The following is a 19,273-nucleotide window of genomic DNA, read 5'->3' as shown; positions in this document are numbered from 1 at the left end:
ATGGGAAATAAGCCACAATTGAACTAAAAAAATGATTTTATTAACGTTTCGACATCCGATTTGGGCGTCGAAACGTTAATAAAATTATTTTTTTTCGTTAAATTGTGGCTTAGTTCCCATTTAGACTAGTTTATTATAAAAATTCCACAAGGAAACAGCTTCAGAACAACATTACAATATATGTTTTTCATGTACAGAATTTAAAAGACCCTCTGTCATCCATTCATTTTTAAATGTTGTTCCCCTCGTTTTAAATGTTGTTTATAGATAATTTCACACAAGACGTGACCGCCGCCCTACTCCAGTTTTCAACGAGTTGTTTACCCTAGAAAACTAAATATAATTTCGTAGAATAAAAGGTATATTTTATATGGAGCGAAATCAAATTATAGCGTTGTGTTTACTTTATCGTCGAAGAAAAAGAAATAAGAGGAACCGAATTCGTTGGGTCCATCCTATTAACAAAAAAAGATACGATTTATACTTATACTTTTATATTCACACATATTCACACCCTCTATATACTCAACGTTAATTGCAACTATGTAAAATAAAGTTTATTATAATATAAGCAGTTTTAATTACTGTTATCAGTAACATATAATTAATTTTGCTGTACTTATAAAATGTGTTTTTTTTAATTCGTCAAATTAATTCAAATTAATTCGTGCACTGTTAAGTGCACGGCATACACCATTCCAAGCATTTCTCGTCTAGTTTCTACCTTTATATTACATTTCTATTGTTTTGTCCCAATGAACAGGTCTCGCTTCAATTAATGTTATTACTATTTCACTATCAATCTGAGACATCATAATATAAAATATATGCACCTACTTTAAACAGCCACACAGTGTAAATGAAAATAATGTACCAAACAACCAAAGAAACTACCTTCATGCGACTGAACGACAGTATCATATGAAAGGATGCATTAAGTCCCCTATGCTACTGGGTGCGTAAAGACGGCACGGCTGCCGTCTGTTATTGTAAGCGAGGGACGGCATAAACACGGCGACTTCACCGAACGTCTAGTGAGAAAGCCTCCATATGATTACATTGATTACATGAGCCACCATTGGAATGTTGTCGTGCGTTCTAACCCTCGCACGTTTAAATCATTATAATGTGAAGCAGCACTATGTTTTGATTTAATTTATTTGAAAATTTTTTGCTCAATTAGAAATCCAATGAAATCAATTAATTTGTGGTCATCTGATTGAATACAACCAATAAAACCAACATTATACTGAAAACAGATCCCATGGGCTGTTTTCACTCAATCATGTAGCTATGGATACCTACATTTCGTTTCATTTCGATTTTGACATTTCAAATATTCAATATTTCAAACATAATAAAATTATTAACAGCATGCGTAGTGGAAATACATCTTCATCAGTTATAGAAACTAACATGTCTGGATCTTCATTAAATTTTTCTAATTGTTCCTTTGTTAATTGCACATTTAAATAAATTGTTTCTGCTCTGTATTTTTTTTTTCATAACCAGCAAAAAATTTTCTATCCGAATAACCCTCGAACATTGATAAATGCTCAAAAAAATTTTAACAACTTTCTCAAGCTTGTTGCTTACAGGCAACAGACCTCCGCCTACGGCGTCGGTCTGTTTCCAAGCAACAAGCTTTCGAAATCTGTTATAAAATTTTTTCGAACAATTATCAATGTCCTTGGGTTATTACTACTGAAAATGAATCGTGCAACATGGGAAAAGATAAAATGGAACTACTATACAAAACCTAGAGTACTTATTGCACAGAATTGAAACAAGAATATGCTCTTTTAACAGCTAGTGTCAAGATTATTCAAACTGGCACTATGAGTATTAAAGAGAAGTGATCAAAAGGTAAGAAAGGACAATGTAAGACTCTTTTCACATCAACACGGCATCCGTGTATACTGTATACGATGTCTTTAAACTACATTAGGGGCGAAAAGTATACGGAGCTATATTCACACTAGTACGACGTATGTCGTGTGTCGTCACTTCGTGAGACAGCGTAGGGAAGACGACACTTCCCACTTCATTCATTCATCCGATAGATGGTAGTGATGTTGAAAAAGTAACTATTCGTTACAAAGTACTTGTTACTTACGAATACCGAAAGTAGCGATTACTATACAGAGAGGCAAATCGTTACTTTGATTACTCTGATTACTTCGTTACTTCGTACCAATATAAGTACCTATAAGTACCAATTCGAGTAACGACTATTGTATCTACTTTGATTATGTACTTTGATTACTCTGATTACTTCGTACCAATCGTATCAGAGCGAGTAACGACTATTGTATGTACTTTGATTACTTTGATTACTCTGATTACTTCGTTACTTCGTACCAATAGTATTAGAGCGAGTAACGACTATTGCATCTACTTTGATTACTCTGATTGCCATTACTACCTACTGAAAAATACGATTTTCGATATGATTACCGGTACTCAAATACAAAATACAAAAGTATCAAAAGTAATCATAGTAATCAAAGTAACGAATATTGTAAATGATTAATTGTTATATCGGAATACCTATACAAAATACCTACCTACTGAGAAATACGATTTTCGAAATGATTACCGGTACTCAAATACAAAAGTAATCATAGTAATCAAAGTAACGAATACTATAAATGATTACTTTATACAAAAGTAACGATTTGTAACGAATACTCGAAAGTAACTATGTATAATCAACATCACTAATAGATGGTAGGCAAGCGAGGTCGTGGAGCTGTTCACATCAATCCGGCAGGTTGTGTAAACGACGATGTTATTAGTTCAGCGTACAAAAGTGAACTGAATTTGAGTGATCGACACGAAATGTTAATATGTATTCTTTTTAGTCTGAATATGTCAGAATAACATTTCTTAAAATAGTTAACCTTTTCGTGATCTTGATTTAAATCATCAAAAAGTACATAAAATGTTCCGGAATCTTTCCTTCCCGTGTTGATTGGATGCACCAAATGCAACCTATTTCTTTTCTGTCTTCTTTTTAATCTTCTCTGCAGCACTATTTAAAGTAGCAAATCACTGCGATCCATATTACTTCCTACTACGACATCACTATCTTGTCAAGTGACACTTCACGGACTGAGACCACACGACTGTCGGATGAATGTCGTGTTGGTGTGAAATGAGCCAAATATCTGAGGTTGTCGTAGACGAAGACGATACATGACTGTCGTGTTGATGTGAACAGAGCCTAAAGGCGTCAATATTTCTTTGATAGAGTCGCGTATCAGAAGAACTGAGGAGCATCGAGTAAGCACCGATCCTAACCACATAATAATCTTAGAAAAATGTGGTTCTGACGAACGCGTAAACAATCTAATACAACAATCTAATAATGTGCCAAATATCAACAATGATAATAAAATAATATATCGGAATTCGAAAACAACCTAACCACTCTCTAATTTTCGTTATTAAATTCATTTTATCAGCTAACACCTCGAATAGTTTAGCGCGATGCGATGATTCATTATCAGTGATATTTTATGTAATTATCCCCCGAAATTATCTATTGTCGTTTATTCATTAACTAAAACAAAACAGAAAGTAATTATTGTTTAGTAGCGTAATTGCGAATTCATTATGTTATGTTAAATATTATTGTAATGGATTTGAATTCGACCGAGAGGTAATCATCAAAAATTATACTAATGACGAATGCGATTTCGATGTTATTCGGTTAAACATTTTAGTAATAGGTTTGCCTGGGTCATCGATTAATAGATTACTGTTTAAAATGGAAATAAAACAGTTGTAAACATAAACAATGTGATTAATAGATACAAGTTGTCTTTTATTTTTTCTTAAAATGCGTTGTCCTCCAAGAACATTGGCCACCAGTTGCAGTGGTAGCTATTTTTTGAGCTAGGATGTTCTTCGTCGCCCAAGACCACGTTTCCCTTCGTTTTCCTTCTCCTCGTCTTTCGTCCTACTGCACTCTATTCTACCAGTCGGCTTCTCTGAGGTCTCTATCTATCATAGCATTGTCTACGTACGTTTTCCATCTCTACGCACCATATCACCAAAGTATTTTTGAAGTTATACTTCTTTACCGGCGATATGAGGGTGAATTTTTATATGTTAAAACCTATGATCCCGGCGCATGCGCATTATAACTTTGTTCTGATTGGATGTTCAAATGACATGTCAAAAATTATTCAATATGGCGGCTGTGGCACAGTGATTATTTATGGTTGTTGCGTTTTGAAATTTGTGGGAAAAGAAACAAAGTTAGTTAATAGTTATACTGCCTTTTTAAATAGTTTTCATATACCTATATTTTTGGACTTTTGGACTATTTTGGACAAGGAAAACTCATTCTAATTTGGTAAGTAGTTTTTATTATAATAATATTGTAATTATACATTTGGATTAGGTTGGAATACATACATTTATTTTCTCAAGAATGGGGATTTTAGAGAGAAATCCCAAATTAGGACCGATTTTTATTTTTAAATTATGATTTTTTGCCGTAGATTTATTTATCTAGTAGGTATGTAATGCTTTGATTTACATACTTAATTTGATTACCAACAAAAGTTCTACCAAGCTTCATCTAATATATTGTTTTCTTACTGTTTTGTTATATTTTAATATTTTCTTCCACAAAATTTAAACTACATAATTTAATTATATTCAAAACAACTGTTAAACAGTAAAACGTTCAGTTACCCTATTTTTCCACATGACGAATAATGTGGAATTGGACGAGTGAGCCTAGGCTTCGATTACGAATCAAAGCACCGCGAAGTTCACGGGTTCGATTCCCGATGCAAGTTTTTATTTTTTTATTTTTTTATGCATATTATGATTGTAAGTATATTTGTTATATATTGCGTATTTAAAATTTTTGCCAACAATTAATATCGTTCAGAAATAATTTTTTCTTTGTGGCATTTTTCAATGTGTTTGTGTGCGTTTTATTCTTTTATTTTTTAAAATTTTTGGTATTGTCTTAAAAATCACATAATATGTAGTAGAAGTATAACTTCTTACGTGCGTACAAAGTACACATTCTTTTTTTGGTTACAACGTTTCAACGCCTATTTGTAACGTACTGTCTAAGAATAGATTCGTGGGTTTTTCTTGAGGTCCAGTGTTTTCGCAACATTCTTCGCCAGCAAAACATTTCAAACGCGTTTATAGTGCAATTATCAACTTCCTTCAAATGCCAACATTCAGCTCCATATATAGTCTAGTAAAATAAGATTACACTACATGTAAATCAAAATGTAAATTCGTACAGGTTGGAATAAATTTTATATCAAAGTTTAGGTGGGTACAAAAGATATTTTCAAAAAAGTATCCAAATCATATGAGGGGATCATTGTTTAAATAATTAAAAAGGGGCCATTTTTGCACAATATTTACTTTTTTAACTGCTGCGGTAATTTACATTTCAATGAAGGTCTTTAGGGCTTTTCTTCTACAAAGCTGAAGGACAAATCTTTTACATAAGACTTACTAAATGAAATTTGACCCCCTATTTACTTAAATAATTATATATAAAATTTAAAAATCAAATTTGCAAATAAATATTATTTGCGTTTTAAATTAGCAATATAAATTATTTTATTTAATAGAAGAAGTTGCGGTAATTTACCAGTATTAATAAAAAAAATTGGTTAAAAAATATTTAATAATTTATGAGATATTTAATATGTTTATTAAATGTTACTATATTTTCAATTGCAAAAACGCGGTTGTTACCAAAAGAATATAAATCTGTGTAAAATCTCATTACTTTTATTTTTATGTATGTTTTCCATAAATGTATTGATAAATTCAAATTTCAATTTAACTCCCATCTAAAATGCGGAATGGGACGTTTCATCGCCGCCGGTTCATCGCCGCCGTTTCGATGCCGCCGTTTCTATGCCGCCGGTTCATCGCCAGTCCATTTCATCGCCGTCCGCTTCATCCCCGTCCGTGTCATCGTCAGTTAGTCAGTTGATTTTGTATTATGGGAGATGACACGACACGACGTTAAATTCAGTTCAAAACTTTTGACAATTAAAAAGATAAAAAATATTATTATATTTACTGTTCTACTTCTACTGAAGATTAAGTAGTCGAGGAAATAAAGCATTTTGGCTCGCAATTTTTTCGTCCAGCATGGATTTACTTGAAATTTTCACAGAAGGTAAGGAATAGTCCAAGGATCATTTTCTATATCATGCCGCTGCTGTACGCTAAAACCTTGGGGGTGGTTGCCACCCCATCTCGGAGGTGGGAATTTTTTATTAAATTTTAACCATGTAAATCGGTGTAAAACGTAATTCTAAGCAAAAAATGTGTTTTACATTTTTTTCGTAAAACTAATATTTTTTGAGTTATTCGCGGTTGAAAGTAACAGTTTTTCGACAAAAAAATCCACTTTTTTAGAGTTTTTGAGAAGAACTCGAAAAATATGCATTTAATCTAAAAAATTGTAGCTATCGAAATTGTGTGTTTCAGTAACACAAACCAAATTGTTTCTCTATAATATTTTTCCCACAAACACAAACCGAGATACAGCATGTTAAATGCTAGCTTTTTTCGTCAAATGTATATCTAATTTGAAATATTCAAAGCGAATGAATGTAAAAACTTTGCATTTTTCGAGGAAAACTCAGATAATCTTTTTTCAAGGATACAATTAGACCTTTCAAAAGAAAAAAAAAACAAAAAGTTTCTAGCATAAAAATTGAGTGACATGATCAAAAAAAGATCGGTACCTGCTTTTCTTTATGAAAAAATCACTGAAAATAACCCCCTAACTACCCTCCGAATTTAAAAGGCCTAATTTTAGAAAAGTTGGAGGATAATTGATTTTTTGCAATTTCGTATTTTCAACATTTTCTTCAAAGAACTCCGAAAATACTAGAGATACGAAAAAAATGATGAACTACTAAATTGTAGCTTTTTTCATAGCTAAAATTTCATTGTGCATAGATTTTCATTACAGTGAATAGATAGCGAGATATAGCTGTTTAAAATCTCTATTTACGAGCAAACACCCCCTTATCGAGCCCTTTAAACTCACCGCAAGTGACCGCAACTAAGGGATCTTACGGAATTTAATTTACATAGTTCATATAGCTCTTCAAAAATCCTACAAAATATTTTTGAAAAAAAAATTTTAACGCCAAAAATAAAGGAGCTATGATTATAAAACGAATTTTTTTTTCGAAAAATTCTTGAATAGTCTGCTTATTTTCAACGTATATAATACCACAGAACTAGTTCCTATACAGGAAGGTGACTAAAAAACTATTTGTACTTATTTGTATTTGGACATGTTTGTAAATTCGTATTTTTGGTAAATAAATATTTTTGTAATTCTTTAATTCTACTTTTTTTCTGTATAGATCTATTAAATTATCTACTTATAAAAATTGCAATGTTATTAAGGGTGGTTTTTAAGGGTTGAAATATATATCCTTTAGCATAAAACAATCATTATTAACCAATCAAAACCAAATTTTATCCATATTAAAGTTTACAATGATTTTATATAATTTTTGACAATAAGGGGTAGTTTACACCCCTAAAAATAATCTACGCCCTTGAGCATGATATAGAATATGAAGTACAGGGTGAGATGATCCTAATATCAAATTTTTGTGTAAATCGATGCAAAAATAACAGAAATTATTATTTTAGGATAAGTCAATTTTTTATATATAGCTCGAACAAGGGTGGTTGTAAGGGTTTAAATATTATGATATTATATCTTAAAGCATAAAACAATCATTATGTAACTAATAAGAATGAAATGTTGACGATATTAAAGTTTAAAATGTTATTTTATAATTTTTTACAATTAGTGGTAGTTTTCACCCTTAAAAAACCAAAAGCGTACAACGGCTCAATATAGAAAATGAACTAGAGGGTGAAATGAGCCTAATCAGAAATTTTTGTACAAATCGATGCTGGACGAAAAAATTGCGAGGTTTTGCCATTTTTTCAGTACCATTTCCTCGACTAAAAATACATATTAGGTACATATTACTATTATTATTGCCATTACCAGTATTAGACGGAGAGGCAGCGCTGGAAAATCTATTTGAATTTATTAAAGCTATATTTTTCACAGTTGATTACTGTGAGTGTGTAGAGAAACATACTAAACGTAGAACAGGGGTTACTGAGAGGGTATCAAAGTTGCTTTCCTACGGAGGTAATTATTTCCATTTACTAAGGCTGAAAATCAGCGCACACATTCTAAATTAAATATAAATAAAAGTTATTATAGTCGGTCAGCTGTATGACGGGACAGAGCCGGTCGGTCGGCCCCAATAGTCGATTGAGTTTTCACAGAAGGTACAGAATAGTCCAAGAATAATTTTATGTCATGCCGCTATCATACGCTAAAACCTTGGGGGTGGTTGCCACCCCATCTCGGGGGTAGGAATTTTTTATTACATTTAAACCAGGTAATTCGATGGAAAAAGTGATTCTAAGAAAAAAATGTTTTTTACATTTTCTTCGTAAAACTAATACTTTTCGAGTTATTCGCACTTGAAAGTAACAGTTTTTCGACGAAAAAATAGACTTTTTTAGACGTCAAATCTTTGGATGTTAATTTGACTACCTTTTCTTCCATGCAAATGAATGAAAATTTGCAGACATATGCATTCGCGGGAACAATACACGAATAGACAACAAAAAGTTTTTGTTTATGTTTATTAATTGTTTAAATAAAAGAAAACGATTTTAATGGAAAAAGGCCTATATTCTCTTGTTTTTTACAATGTAGAAACTTGAAACTTTTACAAATTGTATCTAATGATATAACCTATACATAATTTCACTTTTTACGTTAATTGTTTACGTTATGCGTCATAAATAAACAATAAAGTTTTAAATTTTGAACACTCATATATTTGTTTATACAGTACGATGCAAATGAAAGGAATAAATTCGTTATTTCGTAAAAGGGCGACTTTAAGGAAAAATCCCGAAAGAGGTCGATTTTTATTTTTAAATTACGATTTTTTTTTCATATATGTCATACTAGTGACGTCATCCATCTGGGCGTGATGACGTAATCGATGATTTTTTTAAATGAGAATAGGGGACATGCGATAGCTCATTTGAAAGGTCATTCAATTTTTTATTCACTAATGTAAAAATTTATATAATTATTTGTACAGGGTGTCCAAAAATAATTTTTTAATTAAATTATTTGACAAAAAAGAAGAATGTATGTAATTTATTAAAAACTTTTAGACGTTAATTTGACTGCCTTTTCTTCAATGAAAATGAATGAAAATTTGCAGACATATGTATTTGCAGGAACAATACACGAGTAGTCAATAAAAAAAATTTTATGTTTATTAATTGTTTAAATATAAAAACACCATTTTAATGGAAAATGCTTAAATTCCCTTGTTTTTTACAATGAAGAAACTTGAAAGTTTTAGAGATTGTAGCTAGTTATATGAACTATACATAATTTCACTTTTTACGTTAATTGTTTACGTTATGCTTCATAAATAAACAATAGAGTTTAAAATTTTTTGCCGATTCTGACTAATTTTCATGTTTGTTAATCATGTTATGTTTCATACATATATTTTAATAAACATGATGATATATTTTAATGTTTGAAAAGTGTAAGACGAAAAAGTAAAAAAATAAAAAAATATAAAAAAAAAAATTTAGGAAACGCTTTTCTTTAGTTACGAGTGACTAAAACTAAAAATATTATAAAAAAATCAACTAAAAAGCAAACAATAAAAAAAATTCAAACTCATTCGTTAAAGAAAAGCATCTTCATCGAATAAACGGTTTTCGCCCCACGCTTTTCTTTAACGAATGTGTTTAAATTTTTTTTATTTTTTGCTTTTTAGTTGATTTTTTTATATTTTTAATTTTAGTCACTCGTAACTAAAGAAAAGCGTTTCCTAAAAATTCTCTTCAGTCATATCTAGCTAACTGTTCACTGTAATGAAAATCTATGCACAGGATAATTTTAGTCATTAAAAAAGCTACAATTTAGTAATTTATAATTTTTTTCATATCTTCAGTATTTTCGGAGGTATTTTGAAGTAAAAGGTGAAAAATACCAAATTTCAAAAAATCAATTGTTCTTTAATTTTTCCAAAATTAGGCATTTTAATTAGGTCAAACTCCTTGAGTGTATTGATAGAATAAATACAAAAGGAACTACAGAAAGCTGAAGACCAATTTTGAATTAGGAAGGTAGTTAGGGGATTGTTTTCACTGATTTTTTCGTAGAGAAAAGCAGGTACCGACATTTTTTGTAGGTCGCTTAATTTTCATGCTAGAAACTTTTTATTATTTTTTTTGAAAGGTCTAATTGTATACTTGAAAAAAGTATATTTAAGTTTTCCTCGAAAAATGCAAATTTTTCCCAATATTTGGCTTTGAACATTTCAAATTATGCATTTGACGAACAAAGCTAACTTTTAACATGCCGTATCTCGGTTTGTATTGGTTTTAAAGATATTATAGGAAAAGAATTTGGTTTGTGTTACTAAAAGATACAATTTCGATATCCACAGTTTTTTCATTCAGTGCATATTTTTTGAGGTAGGTACAGTAAAACCTCGATATAACGGACTTCGGATATAACGGATAAAAAAATCCGCTCAAATTTGAAAAAAATTAAAAACATCTGTGTATTTTACAAAGAATGTCAATAACATTTTCATTATAGCATTGTGCGGACACATTTCTAATTATAAAAAACAGCAAACTTCAAAAGTTGCTTGCTTGCAACTTAAAAAAAAAGTTATTTGATTTATTTTAAACCTATTTTTATATAACGGACTTTCGGAATTAACGGACACCCTGTCCCCCCGTTCAGTCCGTTATATCGAGGTTTTACTGTATTTTCAAAAAACCCTCTAAAAAAGTCGATTTTTTCGTCAAAAAACTGTTATTTTCAAGCGCGAATAACTCGAAAAATATTAGTTTTACCAAGAAAATGTAAAAAAACATTTTTTTCTTAGAATCACTTTGTCCATCGAATTACGTAGTTAAAATGTAATAAAAAATTCCTACCCCCGAGATGGGGTGGTAACCACCCCAAGGTTTTAGCGTATGATAGCGGCATGATATATAAAATTATTCTTGGACTATTCCCTACCTTCTCTGAAAATTTCAAGTAAATCTATCCTGGACGAAAAAATTGCGAGCCAAAATGCTTAATTTCCTCAATCGACTATTGGGGCCGACCGACCGGCTCTGTCCCGTCATACAGCTGACCCACTATAATAACTTTTATTTATATTTAATTTAGAATGTGTGTACTGATTTTCAGCCTTAGTAAATGGATTTGATTACCTTCGTAGGAAAGCAACTTTGATACCCTCTCAGTAACCCCTGTTCTACGTTTCGCTTGACCGACCGCAGTATGTTTCTCTACACACTCACAGTAATCAACTGTGAAAAATCCAGCTTTAGTAAATTCAAATAGATTTTTCAGGGCTGCCTCTTGGTCTACAGGGTGTTTGGTAAAGAATGCCATAGCAGTAAGCCATAGCTTAACCTCAGGTTCCTGAGGTTAAAATAGGCCGATTTAAGCTAACTTAACTTAGTACAAAGTTTATAATAACCGAGATACAGGGTGTCAAAGTTAAACTTTTTTTATTTATTATTGAATATTTCCTGACAGGTATGAGATAACAACATGAAATTTGGTATTTCGGGGTTTTTTGGGCCGAGAAAACTAAATTCCCTACCAAAAATGATGTATTGCCCAGAGGGCGCCACATACGCCTTTCAGCACTCATTTATTACATTCAATTTTTTTATCCCTCACTCTGTATAATTTTGACATTAAAATTTTTTTCTCCTATTAGTTTTACTTAAAAAAGGTATACTTTTTTCATCTCCCTAAACTTAACCGTTTTCGAGATAAACGCATTTTAAATCTGCGACACACCATCATTTTTAGCATAATAGTATCATTGTACATAGTTCCACCTGAAAAAATAACTTAAAACCATAATAATTCTGCCAGTTCTCAAATTTATGTCATTGCATCGCAAATTCCATTTGAAGAAATTTGCGATACATTTTTGGATAATTTTATGGTTTTAAGTTATTTTTCGGGTATAACTACAATGATATTATGCTAAAAATGATGGTGTATCGCAGATTTAAAATGCGTTTATCTCGAAAACGGTTGAGTTTAGGGAGATCAAAGAAGTATACCTTTTTTAAGTAAAACTAATAGGAGAATTAAAATTTTAATGTCAAAATTATACAGAGTGAGAGATAAAAAAATTGAACGTAATAAATGAGTGCTGAAAGGCACTCAGTGGCGCCCTCTGGGCAATACATAATTTTTGGTAGGGAATTTAGTTTTCTCGACCAAAAAAAAACACCACATACCAAATTTCATGTTGTTATCTCATACCTGTCAGGAAATATTCAATAATAATTAAAAAAAAGTTTAACTTTGACACCCTGTATCTCGGTTATTATAAACTTTGTACTAAGGTAAATTAGCTTAAATCGGCCTATTTTAACCTCAGAAACCTGAGGTTAAACTATGGCCCATTCTTTACCAAACACCCTGTATATGTATTACCAAAACTATACTTTGTACCACTACCAACATTACCAATACCATTATCTAATTCTAATAGGTTAAAGCAGCGTTTCAATCACTATGTACAAATGTATCATGCTAGTAGATGAGTTTGGACCGGATGTTGGACTTACCTAAACAACTAGGTTGGATATTGCCTTCTTGGTGAATGTGGAATCCGTGTTTTCCTGGTGTCAGGCCGCGGATGTCACCTATGACATTAATGCCACTTGGTAGTTTTAAGAATCTAACGGTGCCAGTGACTCCGCTCTTTCCAGTAGGATCCATTAGATAGACGATACCATCCTCGGCATAGGCTATCGCCAAGATGGCGGCACATAGAGCGATTTTGAACATTTTGCTACAGTTCTTAAAAGAAAGTAAAAAATTAAAACAGTATTTTTAGGTGTTGATACGCGAAATGTCTATGTTTTATAGACCTGACAAAGGCTTTCTATCGTATTCAAGCCGAAGCGTCTTACACCTGCTGTATAGAAGAAGCACACCAAGCAATATTATACAAAAACCAACGAAAACATCTACTTCGATAATCGAATACTGGTTGAGGACCAGGTGGAAGACGACTTACGGGTATTCATCATCATCATCAACCCGTACTCGTCCACTGCTGGACATAGGTCTCCCTCAGCTCTTTCCATCTTTCTCTATTTTGTGCGGCTTGCATCCAGTTGCCGACAATACGCTTCAAATCGTCAGCCCATCTGGTTGATGGTCGTCATCTGCTCCGTAGTGCTTCTTCTCGTGGCCTCCACTCGAGAATACGTTTTGTCCATCGGTTGTCTGACAATCTGGCGACGTGCCCTGCCCAATTCCACTTGAGCGACGCGATTCTTTCGACGGCGTCCGTTGTTTTTGTTCTACGACGTATTTTTTCAAGTTAAATTGTGGCTTATTTCCCAATTAGAATAGATAATGATATAATTGAAAAGCATAAAAGTTAGCCTAGAAGCACGACAACGTTACATTAAATCTTACTTACTCTTTAACTTGTACTCAAAAGCTATTACATCACAGGCATTGTATACACGAGAATAGTGTAGTGAAATATAAAGATACGAAAGTTATAACCTTGGGCACGTATTAAAGAGAGAAAATACAGGTTGAGACACACGCAATAGAAAACAAGAATTTCTGGACAAACGTCCAGAAATAAACAGCATTCAAATATCTACTAAATAGAATAGCCACAAAAGATTTTATAGATTCATAGGTTACATCTATATCAAGACCGAGATAACCGTTTCTGATTTACTACTTACGTTTGCTAATAATTGGACAAAGTAACAACACTTTTAATAAAGTAGTTTACAAGCAACAACAATTATTATATACAGTGCGTCTATAAAATAACGCATAAATTCATTATTGAAGTTATACTTCTTTAGGGGCGATTGAGAGTAAAATTTCATAATACTGCGCGCATGCGCACACAGACAGTATGGCGTTTAGTTGCTATCTTTCAAGTTATGTATAAATATATCAGTGCAAGAAAAGGTGTGAAAAAAATATTTTCGTGTTTTTAGTAAATATATTTATTATAATTTTTGTGTCTTTGGATTTGTCTTCCTCAGGAGTAAGATGAGTATTATTGAAACATGTTATTGTATATTTATTATACTTCACCTTGCCTGTTTGTTACCGTGAATTGTCATTAGGTACGTCCGAACCGATATAGACACAGTCCTCGTAGCGTATTTGGTATAGCATTCGGCCAGAGATCGAGAGGTCTTGAGTTCGAATCCGGAGCAATTCTATACTTTTTTTATTTTTTTGAAAGCGGTAAGCACAAAATTAGTTTGGTGTTTTAAAAAAAATTAAAACAAACTGTTTAAATTATATCTATTTTTAAGAAATCATATAATAGAAGTATAACTTCTTACGTGCGTACAAAGTACACACAAATTCTTTTTTTCGTAAACCGGCAACTTTAAGAAAAAATCCCGAAACAAGTCGATTTTTATTTTTAAATTATGATTTTTTGGAACATATATCATGCTAGTGACGTCATCCATCTGGGCGTGATGATGCAATCGATTATTTCTTTAAATGAGAATATTGGTCATGTGATAGCTCATCTGAAATGGCATTCAATTATCTATTCAATAATATAAACATTAACATAATTATTTATACAAATTGTTCAAAAAAAATTGTTTTAATTAAATTAATTGACACGAAAAGAAGAATGTATAAAATTTATTTCAAAATACGTTTTACTGTTGTCAGAACACAGGAAAAAATGTTTATCTGACAAATAAATATTGTTTTTCGCTTAAATTCAATGTTAAATTGCCACTCACCTGCCTCTTGACAGTCTGAACATTTCGTTTAAGCAAAAATCAATCTTTATTTTTCAAATAAAACATTTTTCTGTTTTCTGACAGCAGTAAGATGTATTAACAATTAAACAAATTATGTACATACATTCATCTTTTTGTGTCAATTAATTTAATTTAAAAAATATTTTTTGGACACCCTGTATAAATAATTATGGTAATGTTTATATAAGTGAATAGTGAATTAAATACCCTTTTAAATGAGCTATCACATGACCCCTCTTCTTATTACAAAAAAAAGAATGTGTGTGTACTTTGTACGCACGTAAGAAGTTATACTTTGTAGCAGATGGATTTCTACTACAATATTTTATAAAAAATATCCATTAATTTTAATCCTATCCCAAGAAAAATATTAATTTTTTTAATATATTTTGCGAGTTTATATATCTTTAAAATTTCCTAAGCCGCTCCTGTTCGCATTGTAAAGGTTAGGAAATTTCCTATTTATTTGTGTAGCAATAACCAACTACGTAGATTGATATTGAAAACATCCATTATTCGAGAATGAATCCTCTAAAAGGTTCAGTGTTTTTCCTTTAAGTTTTGAGCGCTAAAAATCCCATGTTATTATTGGTCTGCATTTTGAAAGATCCTTGAGTTGTAGTTGACGATTGGTCAATAGTTTTGGCGGAAGGATCGAGAAGAAATGCATCGTTTGGACGCGAGAGAGACGTGACGATGTAAAGCCAGTTCTAAAAGTACATCAGCTCTGTAAGCATCTTTTTGTTAGAACTCAACTAACAGACTCGCAGAAAGTCGCACTTTGCCGGCTAAAATGGTTTTCTTATTATAGTAGAAGTACAGATGGATTTTTAACTTGTCTGGAATATTATTACAATAGTTCACAACATTTTCAATGGATATATTATTGTGAAACAGTTCTATTGTTATGCAGTTTGATTTGCCGGTAAAAAAGAAGTGCGTGGTTTCCTGGTTCCTGTCCTTTATGTAGCTGTTGCTATTTTTATGATGTTTTGGATTTGTTCATGTTCCAGTAAGAAATGCCCAGATGATATTATTTGGTATCGATTTTATCCAGTTTTGTAATGATTTGAATATCTTCCCCTCCCAGCCCCGTCTGAATGGAAAATTTTGAAGTTCCAAGTGTTGTGACATGGATTTTTGTTTTAACAAGGTATGATAATGTTTATTTTAAATAATTCACAAGTGGATATTATTGGTAAAGGTTTTACATAATTAAAAATGTTTGTTTTCAACATGGAAAATATATTATGTAAAGTAAATATTAGATGGCAATGACATTTGACAGCCATGTCAAATTTTTGTTTTGGTACACTGCTAAAAATAAGGTTAAAAATTGTAAAATCATGTATTTTGTTATTATTATTCATTTCTGGTTTGAGAATGTGTTTATTCTCAAAATAAAAATAAAAAGGTATAAAGGTTTAAATAAACATTATAAAATGTACACATCTTTATTTCTGTAACCTCTTTAATTTAAAAAAATTATTAACAGATAACTAATACAAGTGAATTAAGTTTTAGAATAGAAGAAAATATAATGGCATAGAAGCCATATGATAATAATTTGTAGCCCAGTATAACCCCAACGAGGAATCTACGATGAATGTCCCCCAGTTGCTTTCCAGTAAGTACTCGATATGAGAATTTGAGGATTTTTCAAACGGCGTCCCAATTTGTTTAAATAGTAGGAAAGTCCTCAAGTCTGTGTAAGTATCCTTTGCTTATTTGGTTATGTATTTAGTCTTCTTTAAACCCTCCTACCCCTCCCAACGAATCTACGACCCGCCACCGCACAAAAAAAAAATGAGCTGTCGTTCGCATGAAGGTTTGCGTGTCTGTTCCTTCTACTAGCCCCATTTCGACTCCCCAGTATCTCTATAGATAGTCTATCCTTGATCCCATTAGAGCAGACAGGTAAAACGCTTCAACTTCTATTACATGACTTCTTAAAAATAAATATACTTTAAACAGTTTGTTTTAATTTTTTTTAAACACAAAACTAATTTTGTGCTTACCGCTTTCAAAAAAATAAAAAAAAAAGTATAGGATTGCGCTGGATTCGAACTCAAGACCTCTCGATCTCTGGCCGAATGCTATACCAAATACGTTACAACGACTGTGTCTGTATCGGTTCGGACGTACCTGATGACAATTCACGGTAACAAACAGATAAGGTGAAAGTATAATAAATATACAATAAAATGTTTTAATAATACTCATCTTACTCCTGAGGAAGACAAATCCAAAGAAACAAAAATTATAATAAATATATTTACTAGAAACACTAATATATTCTTTTCACACCTTTTCTTGCACTGACATATTTATACATAACTAGAAAGATTTAGCAACTAAACGCCATACTGTCTGTGTGCACATGCGCGCAGTATTATGAAATTTTACTCTCAATCGCGCCTAGAGAAGTATAACTTCAAAAAATCATCGATTGCGTCATCACGCCCAGATGGATGACGTCACTGGTATGAATATATCCGAAAAAATTTTAATTTAAAAATAAAAATCGACCTGTTTCAGGATTTTTCCTTAAGTTCGCTGGTTTACGAAATAATGAAAATGTATGCGTTATTATATGGACGCACTGTACATGTCTTATCAAATTGCAAGCTGCCACGGTGCACAAGCTATCACCTAACTATTTCGCAAAATAATAACAAATATGTAATCGCAAAAAAAACAATTACATAATTTTTTTTATTAAAAAGGTAGACAAACTTAAAAACACCAACCAACAGGCAAAAAAAAAGAACGAATGACTGATGAAATATTAGAAACGATGAATTTGAGAAGACAACACACGAATACAGACAACAGTTTCACAAAAAAATAAGAAGAAACATAGTGGACGCAAATTAGAAACGACATAAACATGTGAAGAGACAGAAGACTTGTACCAATATGTTCAACTAATAGTGAAAAGACAAATCAAAGGAAAGAAAGGACTAAGAATGAAAAGACTATCGTTGCTAAGAAACGCCCGACAATACACTGGGCTAAAGAAAAAGGACGATGACAAACTTCTCTAAGGAACTAACTGGAAAGAGAAATAATAGTTGGACGATATAAACTAATAACAAAGCATGGATAATAGAGACCTGATATTAGAAGAAGCAAACAACGAATGGAAATCATAAATATGTATATATAAAATTTGTTCTCAGACAATAGGGAAAAAGATAACATTCACAGTAACATAGTAGAGCTCTTTAGAACATGAAAACTGTTATAAGAGGGGAAGCATTGTAGCACGAGACCATTGTAGTGATAGAAAACGATAAAAATCCACAAACTACAACATTGGACATGTAAGAAAAGAACAAAATATAGGTCCCTAGATGCTCCTAGATCCTTGCAAAAATCTTCTATTATACTTTTTAACTTGAAAACTATAATATAAGAGGAGGCATTGTAGCACGAGACCATTGTAGTGATTGAAAACGATAAAAATGCACAAACTACAACCTTGGACACGTAAGTAAAGAGACAAAATGCAGGTTGCTAGATGCTCCTAGATGCGTAGAAACACACGCAATAGAAAACAACCTTCTAGATCTAAAATCTAATGTCCAGAAAGAAATACCATTCGAATATCTACTAGAATGGTCACAAAACACTTTGTAGATTATAAAGATTACACCTATATCAAGACGAAGATAAATATTTCTAATTTACTATGTACATACTTTTGCTAATAATTGGACAAACTAACAACACTTAATAATAAAGTAGTTTACACGAAACACCAACTTAAACCCACTTCTTATCAAATGAAATGCCACGGTGTACAAGCTATCTATAAACTATTTCTCAAAATAATAACAAATAATTGCAAAAAAACCGATTTCGTAATTTTTTTATCAAAAAGGTACTTACCGGCTTCTTGTTTCCACAACAACTGATCCACTTTAAACGTCGTAAGTCGTCTAAATACTCCTTAGGAAAAGAGACTAAGGAGTCAAGGTGATACAATCATATAATAACACAACGAGTAAACGAGTATGTCGAAAAACAAGGTTTATATAATATGGTAATGGTAATGGCTCTCCCACTATCTTCAATTTACAGTGGCGTATTCAAAGAAAACTATTAAATGATTGATACGATGTGTGAGGAAAACAATGCTCATATTTTATCGGAAATTTAACGAACCAGTAATCAAAAACAATAAAAAAATAAGTGTTAATCTAGGTTGATAAAAATCATTTTTATGTTATATACCGAGAAGTTCAAAAAGAACGATAAAGCTAATGTCTAATTTTCTGTATTTTAAGATTTTTGAATAGGTAGCTGAGCACACCCATTGGTCCATTCCACCATCCTTACTAAT

General features: G+C 31.7%; 1 protein-coding gene across 1 annotated transcript in view; it reads right to left on the bottom strand.

Annotated features, from left to right (window-relative positions):
• The window catches only part of LOC114346921 (uncharacterized), a 151,286-nt gene extending 132,266 nt beyond the window's left edge, over nucleotides 1-19,020 (bottom strand). The window contains exons 1-2 of the mRNA XM_050662521.1: nucleotides 18,820-19,020; nucleotides 12,718-12,952 (exon numbers count right to left, since the gene is read on the bottom strand). Of these exons, the coding sequence (XP_050518478.1) occupies nucleotides 12,718-12,940 (223 nt within the window). The 5' untranslated portion in view covers nucleotides 12,941-12,952; nucleotides 18,820-19,020. The remainder of the gene's footprint in view (nucleotides 1-12,717; nucleotides 12,953-18,819) is intronic.
• Nucleotides 19,021-19,273: the final 253 nt, after the last annotated feature.

This window comes from Diabrotica virgifera, chromosome 9 (genome assembly GCF_917563875.1).
Source record: "Diabrotica virgifera virgifera chromosome 9, PGI_DIABVI_V3a".
NCBI classification, from domain to species: Eukaryota; Metazoa; Arthropoda; class Insecta; order Coleoptera; family Chrysomelidae; genus Diabrotica; species Diabrotica virgifera.
The sequence above is the reverse complement of the archived record's forward strand: the minus strand, read 5'-3'. Positions and strand labels throughout refer to the sequence as shown.